Here is a 23,942-nt window from a genome sequence, read left to right on the forward strand (position 1 = left end):
ACTGATTGAAATGAATGGAATTGCACAGGAAACTAATAGCGATGAAAAGGAAACTGGGACTCAAATTGATGGAGTGGACCAGAAGAAAGCAAATAATGGCCAAACAGAAAAGAGTGAAGAAGCAAGAATTCAAAAAAAATGAGGAGAGTCTTAGGAACCTCCAGGACATCTTTAAACGCTCCAACATCCGAATTATAGGGGTACCAGAAGGGGGAAAGGCACAGCCACCAGTGGAAAACTTATTTGAACAAATAATAAAGGAGAATTTCCCCAATCTGGCAAAGGAAATAGACTCCCAGGAAATCCAGGAAGCTCAGAGAGTCCCAAAGAAGTTGGACCCAAGAAGAAGCACACCAAGGCACATCATCATTACATTAGCCAAGATTAAAATGAAGGAGAGAATCCTAGAAGCAGCAAGAGATAAGGGGACAGTCACCTACAAAGGAGTCCCCATCAGACTATCAGCAGATTTCTCAAAAGAGACCTTACAGGCAAGAAGGGGCTGGAAAGAGGTATTCCAAGTCATGAAATCCAAAGACCTACAACCAAGATTGCTCTATCCAGCAAAGCTTTCATTTAGAATGGAAGGACAGATAAAGTGATTCTCAGATAAGATCAAATTCAAGGAGTTCATCATCACCAAGCCCTTGTTATATGAAATGTTAAAGGGACTTACTAAGAAAAAGAAGTTTAAAAAACATGAACAGTGAAAGGACAGCAAACTCACAGTTATTAACAACCACACCTAAAAGAAAAGCAAACTAAAAGGACAGCTAGATCAGGAGTGGAAACATAGAAATGAAGATCTCAAGGAGGGTTAGCAACAGGGGAGTGGGAGGAGGAGAAGGGGGGAGAAGGTACAGAAAATAAGTAGCATAGACAGTAGATAGAAAATAGATGGGGGGGACAAGAATAGTATGGGAAATATAGAATCTAAAGAACTTGAGACACATAGTCATAAACTAAAGGGGGGTAATGGTGGGGACGGGTGGCTAGGGTGGAGGGGAATGAAGGGGGGAATAGAACAACTGTAACAGCATAATCAATAAAAATAAAATTTAAAAAAATTTTAAAAATTTTTTATTTCAACTGAACATTTCTTGAACCATCATAGTGTTTTCATAGTAACTGCTAATTTAAGACAGTTCGGCATGGTTCACAAGCATGATGCATTTAAACAGTTGTAATAATTGTATTAATAATAATAGTTGTTGAATGCTACGTGCCAGGTGCTACTCAAAGTGCTTTATGTTTACTGCATTTAAACTTCACAACAATCTTGTCCACATTTTACAGATGGGGAAACAGAAGCATGGGGAAGTTTCTTGTCTGAGGGTGTACAATCAGGAGTGGTGGAAGCAGTGTGGCTACAGAAGTTTTTCTTAATCGTGTAATAATAACCTCACAAATGTTTATAAATAATGTTATAAAGTACATTATTTTATGTATTAAGTCAGTACATTTAGTGCTTAAGTAACTTCATTTTTGTTGCTTTTATTGGAAAGTGGTAGTAACTGTCACTACTTGCTTTATTTAAATTTCATGAAATTATTTCACTGCTTTCTTCTTTAAATTTTTTTGTAGTTAGATGAGATGTAAGGACATAAATAAAAATATAAGTGTTTCTGTGCCTTTGCTTTGTATAAAAATAAAGAAAAGAATAATATAAATTCCCAGCTGTTAAAACTTTTTGCCAACTATTTCAGTTTCTTAGAAAAGTTATGATAGTTTCTTATTATGTAATCAAATAATTAGGTATAAGGAAAACTTATTTTAAAAATCCAGGAATAATGCATTGTAGGTTGCACTAATATATATTGCTTTTAGTATTAATTTTAGGTAAAGATTGATTGCTTAATAAAAATTTTATAAATTATTCATGTTTTTATCTTTCTTTTTTATTAACAAGTGGTAAACGAGAATGTCAGCCTCGTGATCTCTCGACAGTTGCTGACTGATTTTTGCACCCATCTTCCCAACTTGCCTGATAGCACAGCCAAAGAAATCTATCACTTCACCCTGGAAAAGATCCAGCCCAGAGTCATTTCATTTGAAGAGCAGGTAAAAATCTGGAGCAGTGATTTTTTAACTTGAAAAAGCAACAATTATTTTGAGAGATACTACATTTTTATTGATTTATTTTTAAAGATTTTATCTATTTATTTTTAAAGAGGGGAAGGGAGGGAGAAAGAGAGGGAGAGAAACATCAGTGTGTGGCTTCCACTTGAGCAACCTATACTGGGTACCTGGCCCGCAACCCAGCCCTGCACCCTGACTGGGAATCAAACCAGTGACACTTTGGTTCACAGTCTCGTGCTCAATCCACTGAGCCACACCAGCCAGGGAGAGAGATACTAAATTTTTAAAGGAGATTATAATTTAGTTTCATTTTATCAAAACTGCTAAACAGCATTTTACAATATGTAATAAAATAAATATTAGGGTGTAACTGTCTGGCGTTTGGTTATTAATTACAATTTGATTTCATATATCAAATATTACTTTACAGACAATTTTTAAAAATCAGTTAAATAGTTAATAATGCTGATAACAGGAAAACTGCCGCATTATCTGTGCAGTGACATAAAAGCAAAACTTAATAAACTAAGGTATTTCTATAATCCGCATTGTAATGGTGTGTTATTTCAGTTTACTATTTTGCTATTCTGTTACAAAATTCATAGAAAAATTTGGGTGGTCTAGATAAATTTTTACTGTTTATACTTGCCAGCTTGATATGTTGAATTAGAGCATTGTTGCATAATAGATAAACTTATTTATTTATTTTATATAATTAATTAACTGATGTCAGTTGATATAACACATATACCTACTATTTCAGGTTGCTTCCATAAGACAGCATCTTGCATCCATATATGAGAAAGAAGAAGATTGGAGAAATGCAGCTCAAGTGTTGGTGGGAATTCCTTTGGAAACAGGACAAAAGTATAGTAAATAGTGGATATTGGATAGATATGTATATCTCTCTCTATATACTTATATATAGGTATAAATACATATGTGTATATATGTATAGCTATGCATGTATACCTACATACTTGTATGTATATATATTATATGTATAGATATATACATAGATATAGATATAGATATATACACCTAACACACAAAGGATATGTATATTTGTTTGTTTTTGGCTTTTTCTTACATTCTAGTGTTGGAAACAGATGATAAACAATTTAAGAAGTAAATTTTGCAATATGTTAGAAGGTGATAAGGGCTATGGAGAAAAAGTAAGGGGCAAAGTGGGGGAGAGGTTGTATCATTAAATAGGGTGATGGAGTGGTAAGATGACACCGTTACCACCTTCTCAGACTTTTGAAGGAGGTAAGGGAGTGGCTGTGAGCTCTCTGAGGGAACAGTATTTATAGATCCTCTTAGAGAAGATGGCTAGTGTGAAGGCTCTAAAATGGGAGCATGCTTGGAGTGTTTTAAGAAGAACAAGGATCCTGGCTGGGCCTTGTTCCTTGGCTGTGGCTCAGTGGGCCTATGAAGCAAGGGGTTGTAGTTTTGATTTTCAGTCAGGGCACATGCTTGAGTTGTGGGCCAGGTTTCCAGTTGGGGGCGAGTGAGAGGCAGCCACACATTGATGTTTCTCTCCTTCCCTTCCCCTCTAAAAATAAATAAATAAAATCTTAAAAAAGAAGAAGAAGAAGAAGAACAAGGAGACCATTATGGGCATAATGGAGTGAATAAAGGAGAGGGCAGTGGAGGATGAGATCAGAATACTAGGGACCAGATTATGTTGGGTCCTGTAAGCCAGTGTAAGGCTTTTAGATTTTCTTTAAGTAAAATGAGGTGGAGCCATTGGGACATTTTTAAAAAATATATTTTATTGATTATGCCATTACAGTTCTATTCCCTCCCTTCATTCCCCTCCACCCTGAACACCCCTCTCCCACCATTCTCCCCTTTAGTTTATGACCACGTGTCTCAAGTTCTTTAGATTATATATTTCCCATACTATTCTTGCCCTCCCCCCTATCTATTTTCTACCTACCATCTATGCTACTTATTTTCTGTACCTTCTCTCGCCTTCTCCTCCCATTCCCCTGTTGCTAACTCTCCATGAGATCTCCATTTCTATGGTTCTGTTCCTGATCTAGTTGTCTTGCTTAGTTTGCTTTTGTTTTAGGTGTGGTTGTTAATAACTGTGAGTTTGTTGTCCTTTCACTGTTCATATTTTTTATCTTCTTTTTCTTAGATAAGTCCCTTTAACATTTCACATAATCAGGGCTTGGTGATGATGAACTCCTTGAATTTGATCTTATCTGAGAATCACTTTATCTGTCCTTCCATTCTAAATGAAAGCTTTGCTGGATAGAGTCATCTTGGATGTAGGTCTTTGGATTTCATGACTTGGAATACCTCTTTCCAGCCCCTTCTTGCGTGTAAGGTCTCTTTTGAGAAATCCGCTGACAGTCTAATGGGAACTCCTTTATAGGTGACTGCCCCCTTATCTCTTGCTGCTTCTAGGATTCTCTCCTTCATTTTAATCTTGGCTAATGTAATGATGATGTGCCTTGTTGTGTTCCTTCAAGACTTCTTTAGGACTCTGAGCTTCCTGGATTTCCTAGAAGTCTCTTTCCTTTGCCAGATTGGGGAAGTTCTCCTTTATTATTTGTTGAAATAAATTTTCCACTTGTGGCTGTTCCTCTTCCCCTTCTGGTACCCCTATAATTCGGATGTTGGAACGTTAAAGATGTCCTGGGGGTTCCTAAGCCTCTCCTCATTTTTTTGAATTCTTGTTTCTTTATCCTTTTCTGTTTGGTCATTTTTTTCCTCTTTCTGGTCCACTCCCTTGATTGAGTCCCAGTTTCCTTTCCATCACTATTGGTTTCTTGTGCATTTCCCTTCATTTCAATTAGTTTAGCCTTCATATGTTCCTCTAATTTGTGACTAAAATCAACCAGTTGTGTGAACATACTGATCACCAGTGTTTTGAACTTTGCATCTGATAGGTTGGCTATTTCTTGGTCTCTTTGAGTTAATGGCTCTGGGGCTTTGAGTTGTTCTTGAGCCATAATGTTGTGGTCTGTTTGCGCCTATTACATATGAGGGGCAGAGCCCTATGCGTCCACCAGGGTGGGGCAACTCAGTTGCTGGGTTGTAATGCTGTATGTGGGGGCGGGGTCAAAGAGGGGCAATAGTGATCCCCTCTGCTGCTTCCTGCCACTGGGGCCTGCGAGGTCTATTTCACTGCTCAGTCCTTTGCTGGTTTATCTGTGCGCTAATGTGTGACCGAGGTCAGCCTGCCGACTTGCGCCCTCACTGGGTCCACCTGTTGCTACCCCACACCTGGGATCCGCCCCCGGCTGCCTGCGAGCCTGGGAGCCTGGGTCGGAGGATCTTTCCTTCCCAACCCTGGCTGCTTGCTCCGCCCCTCACACCGGTGTGGCTGAACAGTTCGTTGTTTTCTAATTTCTGTATAGTTCAATTTTCTGTGTTTTGGCTGCATTGTTTGTTACTAAAACTTTGTTGTCTTTAAGCTTGGTTGTGTGAGAAGGCACATTGTTTCCACCTACACCTCCATCTTGGCAGAAGTCCGGAACATTTTTTTTTTAAACAGAAGACTGACATGATCTGACTTGTATTTTTAAGACTTATTCGGATGACTGAGTTGAGAATAAACTGTAGGCATGCAATGATAGAAATAGGGGCATTAGTTAGGAGGCTTTATGGACTACTGCGGATGAAATGGAGATTTTGAAAAATTTTGGATTCTGGATATGTTTTTAAGGTAGTGCTAAGGATTTCCTGATGGCTGGATAATGGAGTGTAAGAAAAAGAATGAAGATAAGTCCTAATTTTTGGTCTAAACAACTGGAAAAATGGAGTTGCCATCTACTGACTGGTGAAGAATATGTTTTGAGGGAGGATGAAAAGTTTTGTTTCATGCATGTGAAAACCAACTGGAAATATATATAGTAGAGAGTTGAATATGTTAGTCTGGAGTTTATGAGAAAAGTCTGGACTAGAGATACACATTTGGGAGTTATGGATATGTATAGGTGGAATTTAAAGCTATTAGATTGGATGAGAGCTCTAAGGCAGGGAATATAGATAGAGAAGAGAACTGAGTAATATATAATTCTCTTCTCTATTTAAATTAATCCCATTTACCAGGACTTTGCTGGTAAATGGGATTAATTTTTCTGTGAGGATTAATCTTGAATTATGTGTGGTTTTTTTGGATTATGTAGGGTCCTCAGTTATATATTTTCTGCATAAAATATGAGTACTGTGATAAAGAAGAAATGAAAACTGCTTGTAATCTTATGAGCACTGTGATAGAGAAGAAATGAAAACTGCTTGTAATCTTATGAGCACTGTGATAAAGAAGAAATGAAAACTGCTTGTAATCTTACCACTCAGAGATAATTGCTATTATTTTGATATATGTATGAAGAAATATATTTTAATTGTATTTTATCTAGTTTTTCACTTAGCAAAAATACATGATGACTATTACCACATAGTGATTGTTATAATAACTATATAGTATTCTACCATCTTTACATACCACAACTCAGTTGATTACTATAAATATCATTGGTGATTTCTATTTTTTCCTATTACAGATACTTATGGATATTCATTTTACAAATGAATATCCATGTATATACATATATGTGCACATCCATGATTATTATCTTGGGATTTATTTTCTAGAGGTAAAACACAGGGTAGGGCAAAAGGAATTTTAAAGTTGTTTGTGTGGAAAATACAGTAATTAAATAAAAACACAAGAATAAACTTGTTTCACATCCTCACAACTGTAAACCTACTTTTGTCCCACCTGTATAATGAGTGAAGAGTACCCACTATAAATAAAGGAGTATAATTTAAAGGAGTCAAAGGTGGTTAGAGAACACGTTGCCATTTTTTCCCCCGTATGGTAGTACTTATTTATCATCTCATCAGTGATATATATTTATATATATATATCCCTGAACTGGGCACTTTTACTTGTAAGATCATTGACTTGTGAGATTACCTGACAATTAGAAGATAAAATGTAACATGAACAATGATGATAAAAATTCTATAAAACTCAATTTGGAAATATTTCTTAGCTTTTGTGTATAATGCATTAAAAAGTTTTTTATTTCATTGTATTAACACAATAGATATAGAAAAGATAACTTATTTTTTCCACCCCAATCATTTCTTGATAAAAGAATTAGTTATTCTTTCTTTTTCTGTTATATCCTAGACAGTACAATGTGGATTATAAACTGGAGACGTACCTGAAGATTGCTAGGCTATATCTAGAGGATGATGATCCAGTCCAGGCAGAAGCTTACATAAATCGAGCATCATTGCTTCAGAATGAATCAACCAACGAACAGTTACAGATACATTATAAGGTAAGCAGCTAAGCTGATTTGGAATTAATTTTGTATTGGAGAATCCTCCTATACTAAGATGCTCTAGAATGTCATAAATACTATTATATATTAGAAATTCTCCTTATTTTTTGCTTTTGCTTTTTAATTCCCCCCCAATTGAAACCTTTTCCCTTCTATAGGTATGCTATGCACGTGTTCTTGATTACAGAAGAAAGTTTATTGAAGCTGCACAAAGGTACAACGAGCTCTCTTACAAGACAATAGTGCATGAAAGTGAAAGACTAGAGGCCTTAAAACATGCTTTGCACTGTACCATCTTAGCGTCAGCAGGTAAACATGTCATTTATGGTTAATGAACGACTGTAATTTGCTTAATATTTTAGGCTTATTACTACCTGAGGATTTAGCAAGGGGATGTCTTATTAATGCAGTTATGGTATATTTAGTTTAAACACTTAAACAGAAACAGCAATAAAAATGGATTACCAACGTAAATTTTTTTAATTATGCTCTATTACCCACAGGTATTAGGAATAATTAAGAGATAATGTGACGTTTAGTTCTCCTAAAATATCACTAAAAAAATGGATACCAAATTAAGTGAAAATTACACAGAGGGTGTTAAAAAATTAAAATCTATAGATAGCTGATAGGATAATTAATGCATTGGTTTAGGGATTTTTGAAAATGTATTGATTTTAGGGGGAGAGAGAGAGAGAGAAATTTTGTTGTTCCACTTATTTATACATTTATTTTTTCTTATATATATGCCCTGACTGGGTAATCAAACCTGCAGTCAGTCTCGGCATAGTGGGACAATCCTCTAACCAACTGAGCTACCTAGCCAGCATCAAGATTTTTTTTAATCTTCAAGCCTTAGTTTTAGGCCTGGCATTTATCCTCTTTTTCAATAAATGCCAATAATGAACTGTTCTTTTTTTTCTAAATTGTAGCATAAAATCACTCAACTTACAAAGCAGAAGGGGCATTGAGAATAATGCTGATAATTCTAAGCCATACTCTTCTAAATCATTTTAGAATGTTTATTCTTGAATTATGTTTAGTTGAGAGCCGAATGACATGGTTAGACTACACATTTTCTGTATGAAGCAGTAATCATATTTTTGTTACTGAAAAGACAATATATAAAATGGTACTACATCTTGTTCTGAACAATAATTACCAGTTTCTTATATTTCCTTCTATGTAAAAGTGATATACACACTTTTGCAGCTTGCTCATTTATGTACTTATACATCATAGTGGTGTTTGTATGTCAATACATATAGCTCTTCTTTTTGATTTTCTGTTGTTTGGCTTTTTGTAATTTAGTGAGTTACAAACAGTGCTATCAGGATTATGCACATATATGAGTAAATGTATAGGTTAATTCTTGAGTCCGCGGGTATATACATTTAAAATTTGACAGAAATTCTATGTTGCCCTTTAATTTATACTCCAAACAACAACGTCTGTGTGTACTTGATTCCTTATATGTGTATTACCACATATATTTATGCTTGCTAATCTGGTAGATGATTGTATTTCATCCTAATTTTAATTTGTGTTTAATTTACCTTGAATGTTTTTGAGCATTATTTCATGTTATAAAATCATTATTGATGAAAATTTTTTTTTTAGTGAATTAACTATTTATGCCCATTAGTAATTTCTTTTTGAGTTTTTGTTCTTTTCTTGGTGACTTACAAAATTCTGACCAGCTTGGCTCAGTGAGTTGGGCATCATCCCACAAAGCAAAAAAGTCACTGGTTCAGTTCCCCATGAGTGCACATGCCTGGATTGTGGGCCAAGACCCTAGTTGGGGGCATGGGAGAGGCAATTGAGCTATGTTCCCCCTCTCTTTCTCTCCCTCTCTCCCTCTCTCTGAAAATAAATCAATAAAATCTAAAAAAAAAAAACCCACCTCTTCATTTCTATAAGAAATTTAACAAATTTTCTTCCCAATTTATTGTCCTCTTTTTTGGCTTCGTATATGGAATTTTTGTTTTGCAGAGACTTTAAATTTTTATAATGTTAAGTATATTAATCTTTTTTTAATGGTCTCTGGGTTTTGTTGACTTGCTTGGAAAAATCTTTCCTATTCTGAAATTGACATATTTTATATTTCCACATATTTTCTTTCAGTACTTTAGGTTCTCAAATCATCTGGTCTCAGGACCCTTTTTACACTAGAGCACTTTTGTTTATGTAGGTGATATCTGTTGATTGCTGTATTAGAAATTGAAATGAGAAATTTAAAATACTAATTTACTCAAAGTAGTAATAATAGATCAATTGTATAGAAACATAAATGACATATTTTAATAAATAGCCATATTTTCCAGACCAAAAAATGTTAGGAGAATGGAATTGTTTTAATTTTAAACAATCTTTTCAATGTCTAGTTTAAAAGACAAAACTGAATTCTTAAAGGTATTTTTGTGCTCAACCTATTTGTTATATGTTGTTTTAGTGGAAGTAAATGAAGAAAATCTAGCCTTGGACATGTAGTTGGAAAAAATAGGCATATTTAATTGCTTTTTCAGATAATTGTGGATATTATTCTTTGATAACTTTGATGTTAACTAGACATGTAGTATAGTTTCTTACAGGTTAGTTGTAATGTGGCATCTGAAACCATAACATTGAACTTTTTGCACTCTGTTAGGATCAAGTCTTGATCTGTCTTGCCTGTTTTTTTAAAGATTTTATTTATTTATTTATTTTTAGAGAGGGGGAGGAAGGGAAAGAGAGAGAGAACCATCAATCGTTTGCCTCTCACAGGCACCCCAACCAGTACTGAACCCAGAACCCAGGCATGTGCCCTGATAGAGCATCAAGCTGGCAACCTTTCACTTTGCAGGAGGAAGCCCAACCAACTGAGCCACACCACTCAGGGTCTGTCTTGCACTTTGAATGTGTATTTTACACATGTAAGATTTTACACCGTTATATATTGGTTGTTTGGAAAATAGTGGTTTACCGAGTTACTCAGAGCTTCCAAATATTGATATACTTACTTTGTTATACAATATAAAAAAATATTTAAATATATTACCACTGATTTCATCAGAAAAACCTTTAATTATTGGAAAGCTGTCAAGCTCATGGTGGCAGATTGAAGTTTTCAAAAATTCCTATTGTTTTGCTGAAAACTTGAATGGTATCAGGGACAACAAATATTGTTGATTATAGTGACAGGCCCACTTTGCTCATTTTTAAGAATATGTCTTCCAAATACCCACATCTGAAAAGCTGTAACTTGTCAGTCATTAATTTATGTAAATGGTGTTCCATGAAGAAGAAGACTAGTTCAGCTCGCAGTGTTTCCTGGCGGCAACCATTGCACTTCCTTTTGCAGCAGAACTGCTTTATGTGCATTTTCCATTTTGTCACACAAATGTTAAAAAGACACATTTTCAACTATCTAGATTTAATATAAATAAATTTTTACTACTGCCAGGACACTTTAAAGTGAAACTATATTTCTGTTTTGACTATTGAGTGTGTGACACAATATGTTTTGGGCACCCATGCCACTGCCTTGATTGGTGCTGTGGTGCCAGTAGTTTTAGCTAGCCACCGATGCCTTTGTACCAGTAGTGCAGGTGTCAAACTAGTGGAAAAGGCAAAGGGTGTCTTTGTGTTATAAAGAAAGTGTTAATCTCACTGATCCCTTGAAAGGTCTTAAGGACACCCTTTGAGCATTTCTGCTAAATTTAGGGTTTGATTTTTTTATCTTCATCCTTCCTTCTAGTCACTGCCTCCAGCTCTTGCCCCTAAAGAGTAATCACTAGTAATAGATTAGTTTTGTCTACTTCTTACTTAAATTTATCTGTAAATCCTAATTCATTTCGATTTGTTTTAGTGGCAGGGATGAGATAAGGAAATTAACTTTTTTTCTTAAAAGGCTAGTTGTTTGACCTAACATCCTTTATTGAACAATCCATCTTTTTGCCCCTGTTGATTTGAAGCACATTATAGTAGATTTCTAGCCATAGTATTGTTTCTTTAATTAGCCTGTTTATGAACATACTGGTATTATGTTCTTTGAATTACTATAGCTTCATAACATGTTTCGTTATCTAGTAGACATACTCTCCCTTTATTACTCTTTTTCCAGTTTTTTTCTGAATTCTTATCATGTTTGTTTTCTCTCTCACACACACACACACATGTTTTTGATACATCACTTTAAAGTTACTTGTGAACCATTATGACCTTCCCTTCTTATATATATTTTTAACTTTTTGTATTGATTATGCCATTACATTTGTTCTATTTCCCCTCCTCCATTCCCCTCCACCCTGCACACCCCTCCCCCACCATTCTCCCCCCTTTAGTTCATGAACACATGTCTCAAGTTCTTTAGATTCTATATTTCCCCTACTATTCTTACCCTCCCCCTATCTATTTTCTATCTACTGTCTATGCTACTTATTTTCTGTACCTTCTCCCTCCTTCTCCCACTCCCTGTTGCTAACCCTCCATGTGATCTTCATTTCTATAGTTCACTCCTGATCTAGCTGTCCTCTTAGTTTGCTTTTGTTTTAGGTGTGGTTGTTAATAACTGTGAGTTTGCTGTCCTTTCACTGTTCATCTTGTTTATTTTCTTTTTCTTAGGTAAGTCCCTTTAACATTTCATATAGTAAGGGCTGGGTGATGATGAACTCCTTGAATTTGATCTTACCTGAGAAGCACTTTATCTGTCCTTCTATTCTAAATGAAAACTTTGCTGGATAGAGCAATCTTGGTTGTAGGTTTTTGGATTTCATGACTTGGAACATTTCTTTCCAGCCCCTTCTTGCCTGTAAGGTCTCTTCTGAGACATCTGCTGACAGTCTGATGGGGACTCCTTTGTAGGTGACTGTTCCCTTATCTCTTGCTGCTTCTAGAATTCTCTCCTTCATTTTAATCTTGGCTAATGTAATGATGATGTGCCTTGGTGTGTTCCTCCTTGGGTCCAACTTCTTTGGGACTCTCTGAGCTTCATGGATTTCCTGGAAGTCCATTTCCTTTGCCACATTGGGGAAGTTCTCCTTTATTATTTGTTCAAATAAGTTTTCCACTCGTGGCTCTTCCTCTTCCCCTTCTGGTACCCCTATAATTCGAATGTTGGAACGTTTAAAGATGTCCTGGAGGTTCCTAAGCCTCTCCTCATTTTTTTGAATTCTTGTTTCTTCATCCTTTTCTGTTTGGTCATTTTTTTCCTCTTTCTGGTACACTCCCTTGATTTAAGTCCCAGTTTCCTTTCCATTACTATTGGTTTCCTGTGCATTTCCCTTCATTTCAATTAGTTTAGCCTTCATATGTTCCTCTAATTTTTGACTAAAATCAACCAGTTCTGTGAGCATCCTGATCACCAGTGTTTTGAACTGTGCATCTGAAAATTTGGCTATTTCTTCATTGCTTAGATTTATTGGCTCTGGGGTTCTGAGTTGTTCTTGAGCCATGTTTTGATCTGTTCGTGCCCTGTTAGGTACGAGGAGAGGTGCCTTGGTGTTTCCCGGGACGGGGCCACCCAGGTCGCAGGTTTGTGATGCTGTATGTGGGGGCAGGGTCAGGGAGGGAGCAATGGCAGTCCTCTCCGCCTGTCCAGTCCACCTCACCGCTCACCCCCGCCCGCTTATTTCAGCGCAAATATGCGAGTCTGCCACCCTGCGCCAGTCGCTGGGGCCTGTGAGATCTGTCTCAACGCTCGCCTCTTCACTGGTTTATCTGCTTGCAAATGCGCGACAGACCGCAGACAGCCAGCAGACAGCCAGCAGCGCCCCTTCCCTGGGTTCTACCCGTAGCAAGCCTGCACCTGGGATCCCTGCCCCCGGCTGCCTGTGTACTGCCCGGATCTTTTTTGCCCGACTTCCGCTGCTGGTTTCGCCCTTCTCACGGGTTTAGCTGAGTGGTCCGTTGTTTCAGACTCCGTATTTGATTTTCTGTGTGGTTTGGTTGTGTTTATTGTTGTTAAAACTTTGTTGTTTTTAGATTTGGTTGTGCAAGGACGAAAAGTGTTCCCACCTACGCCTCCATCTTGGTGGAAGTCCCCCTTCTTATATATTATCATGCATCTCCTAAGAATAAGAACGTTTTTTAACATAAGTGTAATACCATTATCATCTCTTAAAAAATTAATGATGATTCCAGTGTAGAATTTACCATTTGGTCTGTCACTGTCCTAATTGTCTCAGGAATATGTTTTATACCTGCCTTTTTTCTGCTAAACAAGGAACAAATTCATGTGTGGTATTTGTTGATCATCTTTTAACTCTTCAGATTTTTTTAGTCTAGAATAGATTCCTCACCCTCAACACAAGTTTACTGAGATACAATATAATTAACATACAACATTGTATAGTTTTCTCACTTAAAAAAAGTACTGATTTTTTGAAGTTGTATGGAATGTTCTTCATTCTTAGATTTGTTTGATATTTTTTATTCATTCCTTAATCCCAATTACTTCCTCTAAAGTGGAAGTCAAAAATGATTAGATTAATGTTCAGGCATGCAAAGTGGGGAAAAAAATCAATTAAAAAAAAAAACCCCTTTTAAAAATTTTTTTTTTTTTTTAAAAAAAATTTTGTGGTTTTTTTACAAAAATATTCCCTTCCCCCCCCACCCCCAATCCGTCTTACCAACACACCCCCCACCCCCCACCCACACACACTAGGTTCTTTTTTTTTATTTAAATTTAAATAAATAAAATAAAAACAATAGCTTCTTCATTTTCACTGTGTGAATATGCCACAATTTATCCTATTGTCTTCGGGTAGTTTCTTATTGGCTGTTAGGAATAGTACTGCTATGAACATTTATGTATATTTGACTTTGTTTTTTATTTATTCAGTGTGTTATTTAATTATCGTCCTTTTTGATGCTCAAAGTTGTCCCAATATGACCAAATACTGTCTTTTTTACATGGCCCCATTAATCTTGGAATACTTGCCTGCATTGCAGCATAAAAAGATGCTTTAGGCTTATCTTGTATTTTTCCTGCCTCAGACTTGGAATCAGCTATTTTTCAAGGATCACTAGTTTCTTTTAATGGGCATACCAAGATCAGGGTGGTAGATATGCTCATTGCCACTGGATGTTGTTGTGTTAGGCCCTTTCAGAATACAGAACTAAAAGCGTATTTAAAAACAAAATTTGTTCATTGTACCCTTTCAGTTTTTTAATGTCATCAGTTGTCATGTAATTTTTCACCATTTAAAGATCCTTGAGCCCTGGATGGGTAGCTCAGTTGGTTAGTGTGTCATCCCAATATGTCACAGTTGCAGGTTTGATTCCTAGTCAGGGCATTAGAAGCAACCAGTAAATGCATCAGTAATTGGAACAACAAAATCATTGTTTCTCTCTCTCTCTTTCTCTCTTTTTCTCCCCCTCTTCCTCTCTCTCTAAAATTAATAAATTTAAAAAGTCAGTAAAAGTTTTAAAAAATGGAGATCCTTGAAAATCGAAATTGAACTTATGAATGTTGCTTCCCATTAGAGAAATATTTGTTCATTTTTTATAAATTGTTTTATTACTGCCAAAGAAATGCATGTTCATTGTAGAAATACAAATAAGTGAGAAGAAAATAACAATTAGCTATAATTTGAACCACTTGTAGGATTTTGGTGTATATCCTATTCATCACAAATAAGTATACCATTGTTTCTCATTATACCTGTTTGTGAATTTCCCTACTTGCTAAAATTTATTCGTCACCCCAAAATCAGCATTGGTGCTTTTTACATCATTTGCAAATACTCACAGAGAAGGAAAAGATTTGAATCACCCCAATGTGTGTTTTCAGCTGGAGTTGAATAAGGCAGTGCTCTGCTTTCTTGGTTTCACTTTCATACTGTAAAGTTCCTTTTTTTTGGCTGCTAATAGTGTATCTTTCACAATTTTGTGCTTTTTGATGGTGAGTTTGATGCTTAAAGTGGCCCATAAACATAGTGCTGAAGTGTACCGCTCTTGTGTTCTGAGGAGAAGGAAGTCCGTGATGTGCCTGATAGAGAAAATGCATGTATTAGATAAGTGTCATTCAGGTATTAGTAACATAAAACAAGGCTGCATAATGATTAGCTGACAAACATGTGACCAGAAGCTCATAGGAACCTAACCCCGTATTTCCCGTAGGAATAGCAGTATTCACTAATTTAGTGTTGGGCTCAACTTTATAAAACTGCCACAAATAATGAAAATTGTTTATTTTAGTAGGCAAAATGGGGTCATAAGAAAGATTGTTTTTCATTGATGAAATAGATTGTGAGAATATTTGATGTTCATTTTCATTTGTTTTCCTTAGGACAACAGCGTTCTCGAATGCTAGCTACTCTTTTTAAGGATGAAAGGTGCCAGCAACTTGCTGCTTATGGGATCCTAGAGAAAATGTACCTGGATAGGATCATCAGAGGAAATCAACTTCAGGAATTTGCTGCCATGCTGATGCCTCACCAGAAAGCAACTACAGCTGATGGTAATGATCATATCTTAGAAGTATGTGGTAGTGAATATTTAGGTACATGCTAGTGGAAAGCATTTTAATTTTAAGCATCTTGGTATCTTTCTGTAACATTTTAACTTAACACTTGATTTAAAAAAGCATATTGACTGAAGCTGAGTATCATGCACAGACAGGCGTTTAAAGTATAAAAATAGCCCTATTGGAAAGCATTTTGTGGAATTACGTATTTTTGGGAAACTGTAAGGGAAGTAGAATTATGGACCAGGCTTATTGTGCCTGTTTTTTTAAAAAACTTAAACCATTTGGTAAGTACCTAAATTAGTCTTAAACATTAGTTTGCTTAATAATTATCCGGCCTAATATTAGATATATAGCAAAATTTGGCACAGTAGCTTAACTAAGATTATTCAGGGTGAAATTGCTTCCAATAAGAACAGAACTTGGTGTCATGTTTCCATGCTAAGCAATGTGCTTGCTTAAGTTAGACAGTGTTTGCCAGGAAAGAAATTTTTAATAGGGACTTCTGCCAAGATGGGGAAGTAGGTAGAAGCACTCTGCCTTCTCTCACAACCAAGTCTTAAAAACAACAAAGTTTTAGCAACAAAAATGCAGCCAAACCACAGAAAATTGAACTATACGAAAGTCTGACAACAACGAACCATTCAGCCAAACTGGTAAGAGGGGCAGAGCCAGCAGCAGAGCAGGGTCGGGTAGGAAAGATCCATCGGACCGACCAGGGCACGCAACTCAAGCACACAGGCAGTGGGCAGATCCCAGGTGTGGAGTAGCAGCAGGAAGTGGCACTGAGGGCTGACCGCAGTCACACATGCGCACGCAGATAACTGGCAAAGCGAACAGTGTGACTCAGACAGACTGAGCAAGCCCCAGCAGTGGGAAGCAACAGCGGGGACCACTATTGTCCCTCTCTGACCCCACCCCCACATACAGTGTCACAACCCAGTGGCCTGGGTGTCCCCTCCCTGGTGAACACTTAAGGCTCCACCACTCATACCTAACAGGTGCAAAAAGAGGAAAACATTATGGCTCCAGAAGAACAGCTCAAAGTCCCAGAGCCAATAACTCTAAGTGACCAAGACATAGCCAAACTTTCAGATGCACAGTTCAAAACACTGGTGATCAGGATGCTGACAGACAGAACTGGTTGACTTTAGTCACAAATTAGAGGAACATATGAAGGCTAAACTAATTGAAATGAAGGGAAATGCACAGGAAACCAATAGTAATGGAAAGGAAACTGGGATTCAAATCAAGGGAGTGGACCAGAAGGAAGAAAAAAATGATCAAACAGAAAAGGATGAAGAAACAAGAATTCAAAAAAATGAGGAGAGGCTTAGGAACCTCCAGGACATCTTTAAATGTCCCAACATCCGAATTATAGGTGTACCAGAAGAAGAAGAGGAAGAGCCACGAGTGGAAAACTTATTTGAACAAATAATAAAGGAGAACTTCCCCAATGTGGCAAAGGAAATGGACTTCCAGGAAATCCAGGAAGCTCAGAGAGTCCCAAAGAAGTTGGACCCAAGAAGGAACACACCAAGGCACATCATCATTATATTAGCCAAGATTAAAATGAAGGAGAGAATCCTAGAAGCAGCAAGAGATAAGGGGACAGTCACCTACAAAGGAGTCCCCATCAGACTGTCAGCAGATGTCTCAGAAGAGACCTTACAGGCAAGAAGGAGATGGAAAGAAATGTTCCAAGTCATGAAATCCAAAAACCTACAACCAAGATTGCTCTATCCAGCAAAGCTTTCATTTAGAATGGAAGGACAGATAAAGTGCTTCTCAGATAAGATCAAATTCAAGGAGTTCATCATCACCCAGCCCTTATTATATGAAATGTTAAAGGGACTTACCTAAGAAAAAGAAGATAAACAAGATGAACAGTGAAAGGACAGCAAACTCACAGTTATTAACAACCACACCTAAAAACAAAAGCAAACTAAGAGGACAGCTAGATCAGGAGTGAACCATAGAAATGAAGATCACATGGAGGATTAGCAAAAGGGGAGTGGGAGAAGGAGAAGGAGGGAGAAGGTACAGAAAATAAGTAGCATAGATGGTAGGTAGAAAATGGGGGAAAGGGCAAGAATAGTATGGGAAATATACAATCTAAATAACTTCAGACATCTGGTCATAGACTAAAGGGGGGATGGTGGGGGAGGGGGTGTTCAGGGTGGAGGTGAATGAAGGGGGGAATAGAACAACTGTAATGGCATAATCAATAAAATATATTTAAAAAAGGAAAAAATCTTAATAGATGCTTATTCATAACGAGTTATAGGTTTTAAAGTAGCTTATAACAATAACATTATAAAAATATAGATATAGACTCAGAAATGTAGAAGAAATTAAAATAAACATGGAGATCTGTTAAATTCACTGCTTTGGATTTACTTTTTTCCTGTTAAAGAGAATTTATCTGTAGTAAGTCATTTTTGTAAGATTTGGCTGAAAGGTATACTCTTTACCCAATCTTACTCCCTGAGTTAATCCAGATCATTGAAGAGATTCCATTGACCTTCTGTTGAATTTCTGTAATTTAATTTTACTTTAAGAAGGTAACCAGTAAGAGTACTTGATATCTTGCTCCCTTGCATATGTCATCATTTTGGCTCAAATAAACTCTTAATAAAAATTCTCTACAGAAAAAAAAAACAAAGAAGGAAACCAGTTGATCTTTTTTGTTTTTAAAGATTTTATATGTTTATTTTTAGAGAGGGGAAAGGAGGGAAGAAGAGATGGAGAGAAACATTAACATGAGAAACATTAATTGGTTGTCTCTTATATGCACTACACCAAGGACTGAATCCACAACCCAGGCATGTGCCCTGACTGGGAATTGAACCAGAGACCTTTCACTTTGCAGAACGATGCCCAACCAGTAAATTCCACCAGTCAGGGCAAGAAACCATTTGATTTCTATCTTTCTGGCTAAAGGATATATATTTTTCTGTAGGTTATTCTTCATGCAGTCCTGAGGGAAAATTCCTGTTTTAGAATTAGTTGTAATTCTCCTGAGCTTGGATTTTTGTCTTATTTAAAGACGCTCTGAGTTGATAAACTGATTGGTATTCTTAATTAGGTTGGCTGCTAAAAAGTTTAAAATTAACTTGTAATCCTCCTATAAATAGTGTGTGTTTTTTGGTCATTGCTACTGTTGTTTTTTTAAATTTAAATTTCTTGGTTTTTTTAATTTTTATTGATAATGCCATTACAGTTGTTCTATTCCCCCCTTCATTCCCCTCCACCCTACCCCCTGTCCCCACCATTACCCCCCCCCCCTTTAGTTTATGACCATGCGTCTCAAGTTCTTTAGATTCTATATTTCCCATACTATTCTTGCCCCCCCCATCTATTTTCTGTCTACTGTCTATGCTACTTATTTTCTGTACCTTCTCCCCCCTTCTCCTTTTCCCACTCCCCTGTTGCTAACCCTCCTTGAGATCTTCATTTCTATGTTTCCACCCCTGATCTAGCTGTCCTTTCAGTTTGCTTTTGTTTTAGGTGTGGTTTTTAATAACTGTGAGTTTGCTGTCCTTTCACTGTTCATGTTTTTTAAACTTCTTTTTCTTAGGTAAGTCCCTTTAACATTTCACACAATAAGGGCTTGATGATGATGAACTCCTTAAATTTGATCTTATCTGAGAATCACTTTATCTGTCCTTCCATTCTAAATGAAAGCTTTGCTGGATAGAGCAATCTTGGTTGTAGGTCTTTGGATTTCATGACTTGGAATACCTCTTTCTAGCCCCTTCTTGGGTGTAAGGTGTCTAATGAGAAATCAGCTGACAGTCTGATGGGAACTCCTTTGTAGGTGACTGTCCCCTTATCTCTTGCTGCTTCTAGGATTCTCTCCTTCATTTTAATCTTGGCTAATGTAATTATGATGTGCCTTGGTGTGTTTCTTCTTGGGTCCAACTTCTTTGGGACTCTCTGAGCTTCCTGGATTTCCTGGAAGTCTATTTCCTTTGCCAGATTAGGGAAATTCTCCTTTATTATTTGTTGAAATAAATTTTCCACTGGTGGCTGTGCCTCTTCCCCTTCTGGTACCCCTATAATTCAGATGTTGGAGCGTTTAAAGATGTCCTGGAGGTTCCTAAGACTCTCCTCATTTTTTTGAATTCTTGCTTCTTCACTCTTTTCTGTTTGGCCATTATTTGCTTTCTTCTGGTCCACTCCTTTGATTTGAGACCCAGTTTCCTTTTCATTGGGGGGATTTGAGTCCCAGTTTCCTTTTCATCGCTGTTGGTTTCCTGTGCAGTTCCATTCATTTCAATTAGTTTCGCCTTCCTATGTTTCTCTAATTTGTGGCTATAATCAACCAGTTTTGTGAGGATCCTGATCACCAATGTTTTAAACTGTGCATCTGAGAGTTTTTCTATTTCTTCATCGCTTAAATTTATAGGCTCTGGGGCTTTGAGATCTTCTTGAGCCATTTTTGGTGTGTTCATGCCAGTTAAGTATGAGGAGCGGAGCCTTGGACTCCCAGGTTGCTGGGTTGTGATGCTGTATGTGGAGGCGGGGTCAGAGCAGGGAAATGGAGGCGGGACCCGCTGGGTCCCGTCCAATCGCCCACTCCCTCACTTTTCTGTCAGCGTAGGAATGGGTCAACCCGCAGCCCTTCTCCCTTGCTGTTTCCCTGCGGTCGCTCGTTGTGTCTCTCACTAGGTCCAACCCTGCGCCTGTGTTCTGCACGCCTGAGTCTGTCTGACCGAGTTTTCCTGTGCTACCCCGCTCTGCCAGCTGCTGCTTTCGCCCCTCTTACCGGTCAGGCTGAAGAATTTGTTATCCGACTTCTGAAAAGTTCAGTTTTCTGTGTTCTGGCTGTGTTTTCTGTTGCTAATATTTAATTGTCTCTAAACTTGGTTGTGTGGGAAAGCACGGCGTCTCCACCTATGCATCCATCTTTGCGGAATTCTAGATTTCTTGTTTTTTAAATTGTTAAATTTATTGGGGGTGACATTGGTTAATAAGATTATGTAAGGTTTAAGTGTACAATATTATATCATTTGTATATTGCAGTGTGTGTTCATCACCTCTTTTTTACTTTTAAGGGCTCTTTTGTACATTCTTTTAGGCAGCTTTAAATTCTTTTTGTAAGAAGTTGTCTGACAAAAAAGTTAAAAGCTAGATAAATAAAAAAAAGTTTTCATAATTGATATAGTTGAGCTTCCAACTTGACTTTGAGCTTTCCAGCCATAAAAAGAGAAAAAATGTAAGTAATTAGATAATTTTTTTTAAAAAAAAGGGATACTCACTAGATTCTGAGAATGGAAATGATTCTCAAATATGTCACATGGGACTATAGAAATATGGCAGATGTTTTTTCTTCCTCTTTCATTTGAGATCCTATTGTTTTTCTTGTTTATTTTTCTTGGACATTTTTATTTACTGTTGTTACAACTCTGGGCTAGCAATCTTTTTTTTGCCTTCATTATTATTTTGTATTGGTTTAGTTTAGCAATCTTGAGACATATTATATTCCCAGAGTTGTGGAACATTACTAGTAATATACTTTCTTTTTTTTTTTAATATTAAATTTTATTTAGTTACTTTTCAAGTACATTTTTTAAAATCTATTTCTCCCATCCCACCCCACTCCCCCGCCTGGTCTCCCCCCTCCCTCCCATCCCCCCCCCCCGCCAGTCCTCATCTCTGTGTCTTTCATACTTGTTCCTCAAAATCCCTCCCCCTTTTTCCCCTTATATACTTTCCACTGAATGGACCTGCCTATTTTGGATATTTCACATAAATGGCATCATGTATATGAGGGAGGACCCCCCCAAAAAAAACCCCAATCTATTTATTAAAAATTTTGTATATTTTCATGTTTAAACTTTAGGCAGCTTCAAAGTACTCTCAATCTATTGAGAGTACACCTATTAAGACTTGTTTCCACTGCTCAAAACAGTTTTTGAACTTGTCTATTTTGATGCCCTTTTAGTTCTTCTGCTTTTTTTTGTTTCATCTCTTACACATGGGCAAAATGTTTCCCTTGAGGACCTTTCTCATTGGGGAAACAAAAAGAAGTAAAATTAAGTCGTTCTGGGGAAGATTGTGTGAATAGGAAGGGTGGGGCATGGAGTCATGCTGGTTTTAGCCAAAAACTGCTGAACACTCAACTCCGCACATGGTATGGGCATGTGAGCTTGTAAATCATCCATCATGAAATGGGCAAACACATTGAAAGAGTGTTTAAAAGAAAATTCAGTGAAGCTGAATGCAGCCTCTCACAACAATGCCAGTTGGTACACTGATACAGATGTGTTACCACAACATTCACCTAGCAGGGGAAGCCTGTACTACAAGGGGCCCCCCCTCCAGGAGATAATTCCGGTTTTTTGGGTCCCTCCTCATATGCATGGCCTTTTGTGACTGAATTCTTTTATTTAGCATGATGTTTTCAAGGTTTATCTGTTGTAGTATACATCAGTTCTTCATTCCCTTTTATTGCCAAGTAATATTCTATTATATGAATATATTACATTTCATTTCTTTATCAGTTGATAGATATTTAGGTTACTTTTTACCTTATTGTCTATTAATAATGCTGCTATAAACATTTATATAAAAGTCTTTGTATGGCCATAGGGTTTTAATTTTTTTGAGTATATACTTAGGAGTAGAGCTAGGGGTAATGGTGACTCTGTTTAGTCTTCTGAGGAGCTGCCAGACTGTTTCCCAAAGTGGCTGCTCCATTTTATGTTACTGCCATCAGTGTCCGAGGGTTTCAGTTTTTCGTATTCTCTCCCACACTTGTTATTATCTATGTTTTTTAATTACCCATCCTGCTGGGTATGAAGTGGTATTGATTTGCATTTCCTTCAGTGCTGATGTTGTTGAGCACCTTTTTGTGTATCTTTAGAGAAATTCTATTCAGATCATTTGCCTACTTTTAAATTTGATTATTTGTCCTTTTATTACTGAATTGTAAGAATTCTTTATATATTCTAGATCTGATCCTTATCAGATAAATGATTTAAAATTCTCTCACTGTGTTTTTTTTTTGATGGTGTCTTTTGAAACACAAAAGTTTTAAATTTTGAAGTCTAACTTAACTGTTTTTTTTCTTCTGTTGCTTGTGCTTTCAGTGTTGTATCTAAGAAACCATTGCCTAATCCAAGGTCATGAAGATTCTGTTTTCTTCTATAAGTTTTCTAGTTGTTACTCTTATATTAGGTTTTTGATTCATTTTGAGTTAATGTTTATATATGGTATAAGATAAGGTCTCACTTTATATGGATATCCAGTTTATTGCAGCAATATTTTTTAAAAGACTTTTGCTTTTCCATTGAATTAATTGTCTTAGCATACTTGTTGACAATCAGGTGACACTAAATGTGAGAGATTATTCTGTATTCTAAGTTCTGTTCCACTATTCTGTATGCCTGTGCTCATGCCAGAACCACAATGGCTTGGATGCTGTATCTTTGTAGTAAGTTTTAAAATCAAGAAGTGTGTCTTCCAAGTTTGCTCTTTTTGAAGATTGTTTTTTTTCTCCTCTTGATCCCTTGAATTTCCATGTGAATTTTAAGATCAGCATGTCAATTTTTGCGAAGATGCCAGCTGGATTTTTGATAGGGATTACATTGACTCTGTAGAACAATTTGGGGAGTATTAGTATCTTAACAATATCAAATCTCTCACATTTTCCCATATATTTAGGTAATTATATTTTAAAGGTGCTAAGAGAATAGATTTTAAAAGTTCACATCATAAGAAAAAAATCTGTAACTAGGTAAGGTGATGGATCTTACCAAAAATTATTATGGTAATTATTTTGCAACATACAACTATATTAACTTATGCTGTGCACCTTAAACTAACACCATGTTATATATCAATTAAATATCAATAAAACTGTAAAGAAAGAAAAAAGAATTGGGTGAACCCAGCAGTCTAACATCTTCAGGATGGGGCCTTAGGTCCAGAACTTCATCAGGCCCTGTATTACCTCATTTAAGGGAAGATGCTATACATGAAGGGTTAGCTTTTTCTACATTCTGCACATTTTTCACATTTGCTTTAGAATAAGAAAATATGAAAAGTGGAATGCCCAAAAGAATAGAGATATTTCTATTGAGCGATATGTATTG

At 36.6% G+C, this 23,942-nt stretch overlaps 1 protein-coding gene across 3 annotated transcripts in view; it reads left to right on the forward strand.

Moving 5' to 3' along the window:
* COPS4 (COP9 signalosome subunit 4) overlaps positions 1-23,942 on the forward strand; it is a 55,873-nt gene that overhangs the window by 22,023 nt on the left and 9,908 nt on the right. For all 3 annotated transcript variants that reach the window (XM_037154820.2, XM_037154819.2, XM_037154818.2), the window contains exons 3-7: positions 1,910-2,061; positions 2,843-2,946; positions 7,238-7,391; positions 7,553-7,703; positions 15,664-15,834. In XM_037154820.2, coding sequence (XP_037010715.1) covers positions 1,910-2,061; positions 2,843-2,946; positions 7,238-7,391; positions 7,553-7,703; positions 15,664-15,834 — 732 coding nt within the window. The remainder of the gene's footprint in view (positions 1-1,909; positions 2,062-2,842; positions 2,947-7,237; positions 7,392-7,552; positions 7,704-15,663; positions 15,835-23,942) is intronic.

Source organism: Artibeus jamaicensis, unplaced genomic scaffold (assembly GCF_021234435.1).
Source record: "Artibeus jamaicensis isolate MK-2021 breed Jamaican fruit bat unplaced genomic scaffold, CSHL_Jam_final contig_452, whole genome shotgun sequence".
NCBI lineage: Eukaryota > Metazoa > Chordata > Mammalia > Chiroptera > Phyllostomidae > Artibeus > Artibeus jamaicensis.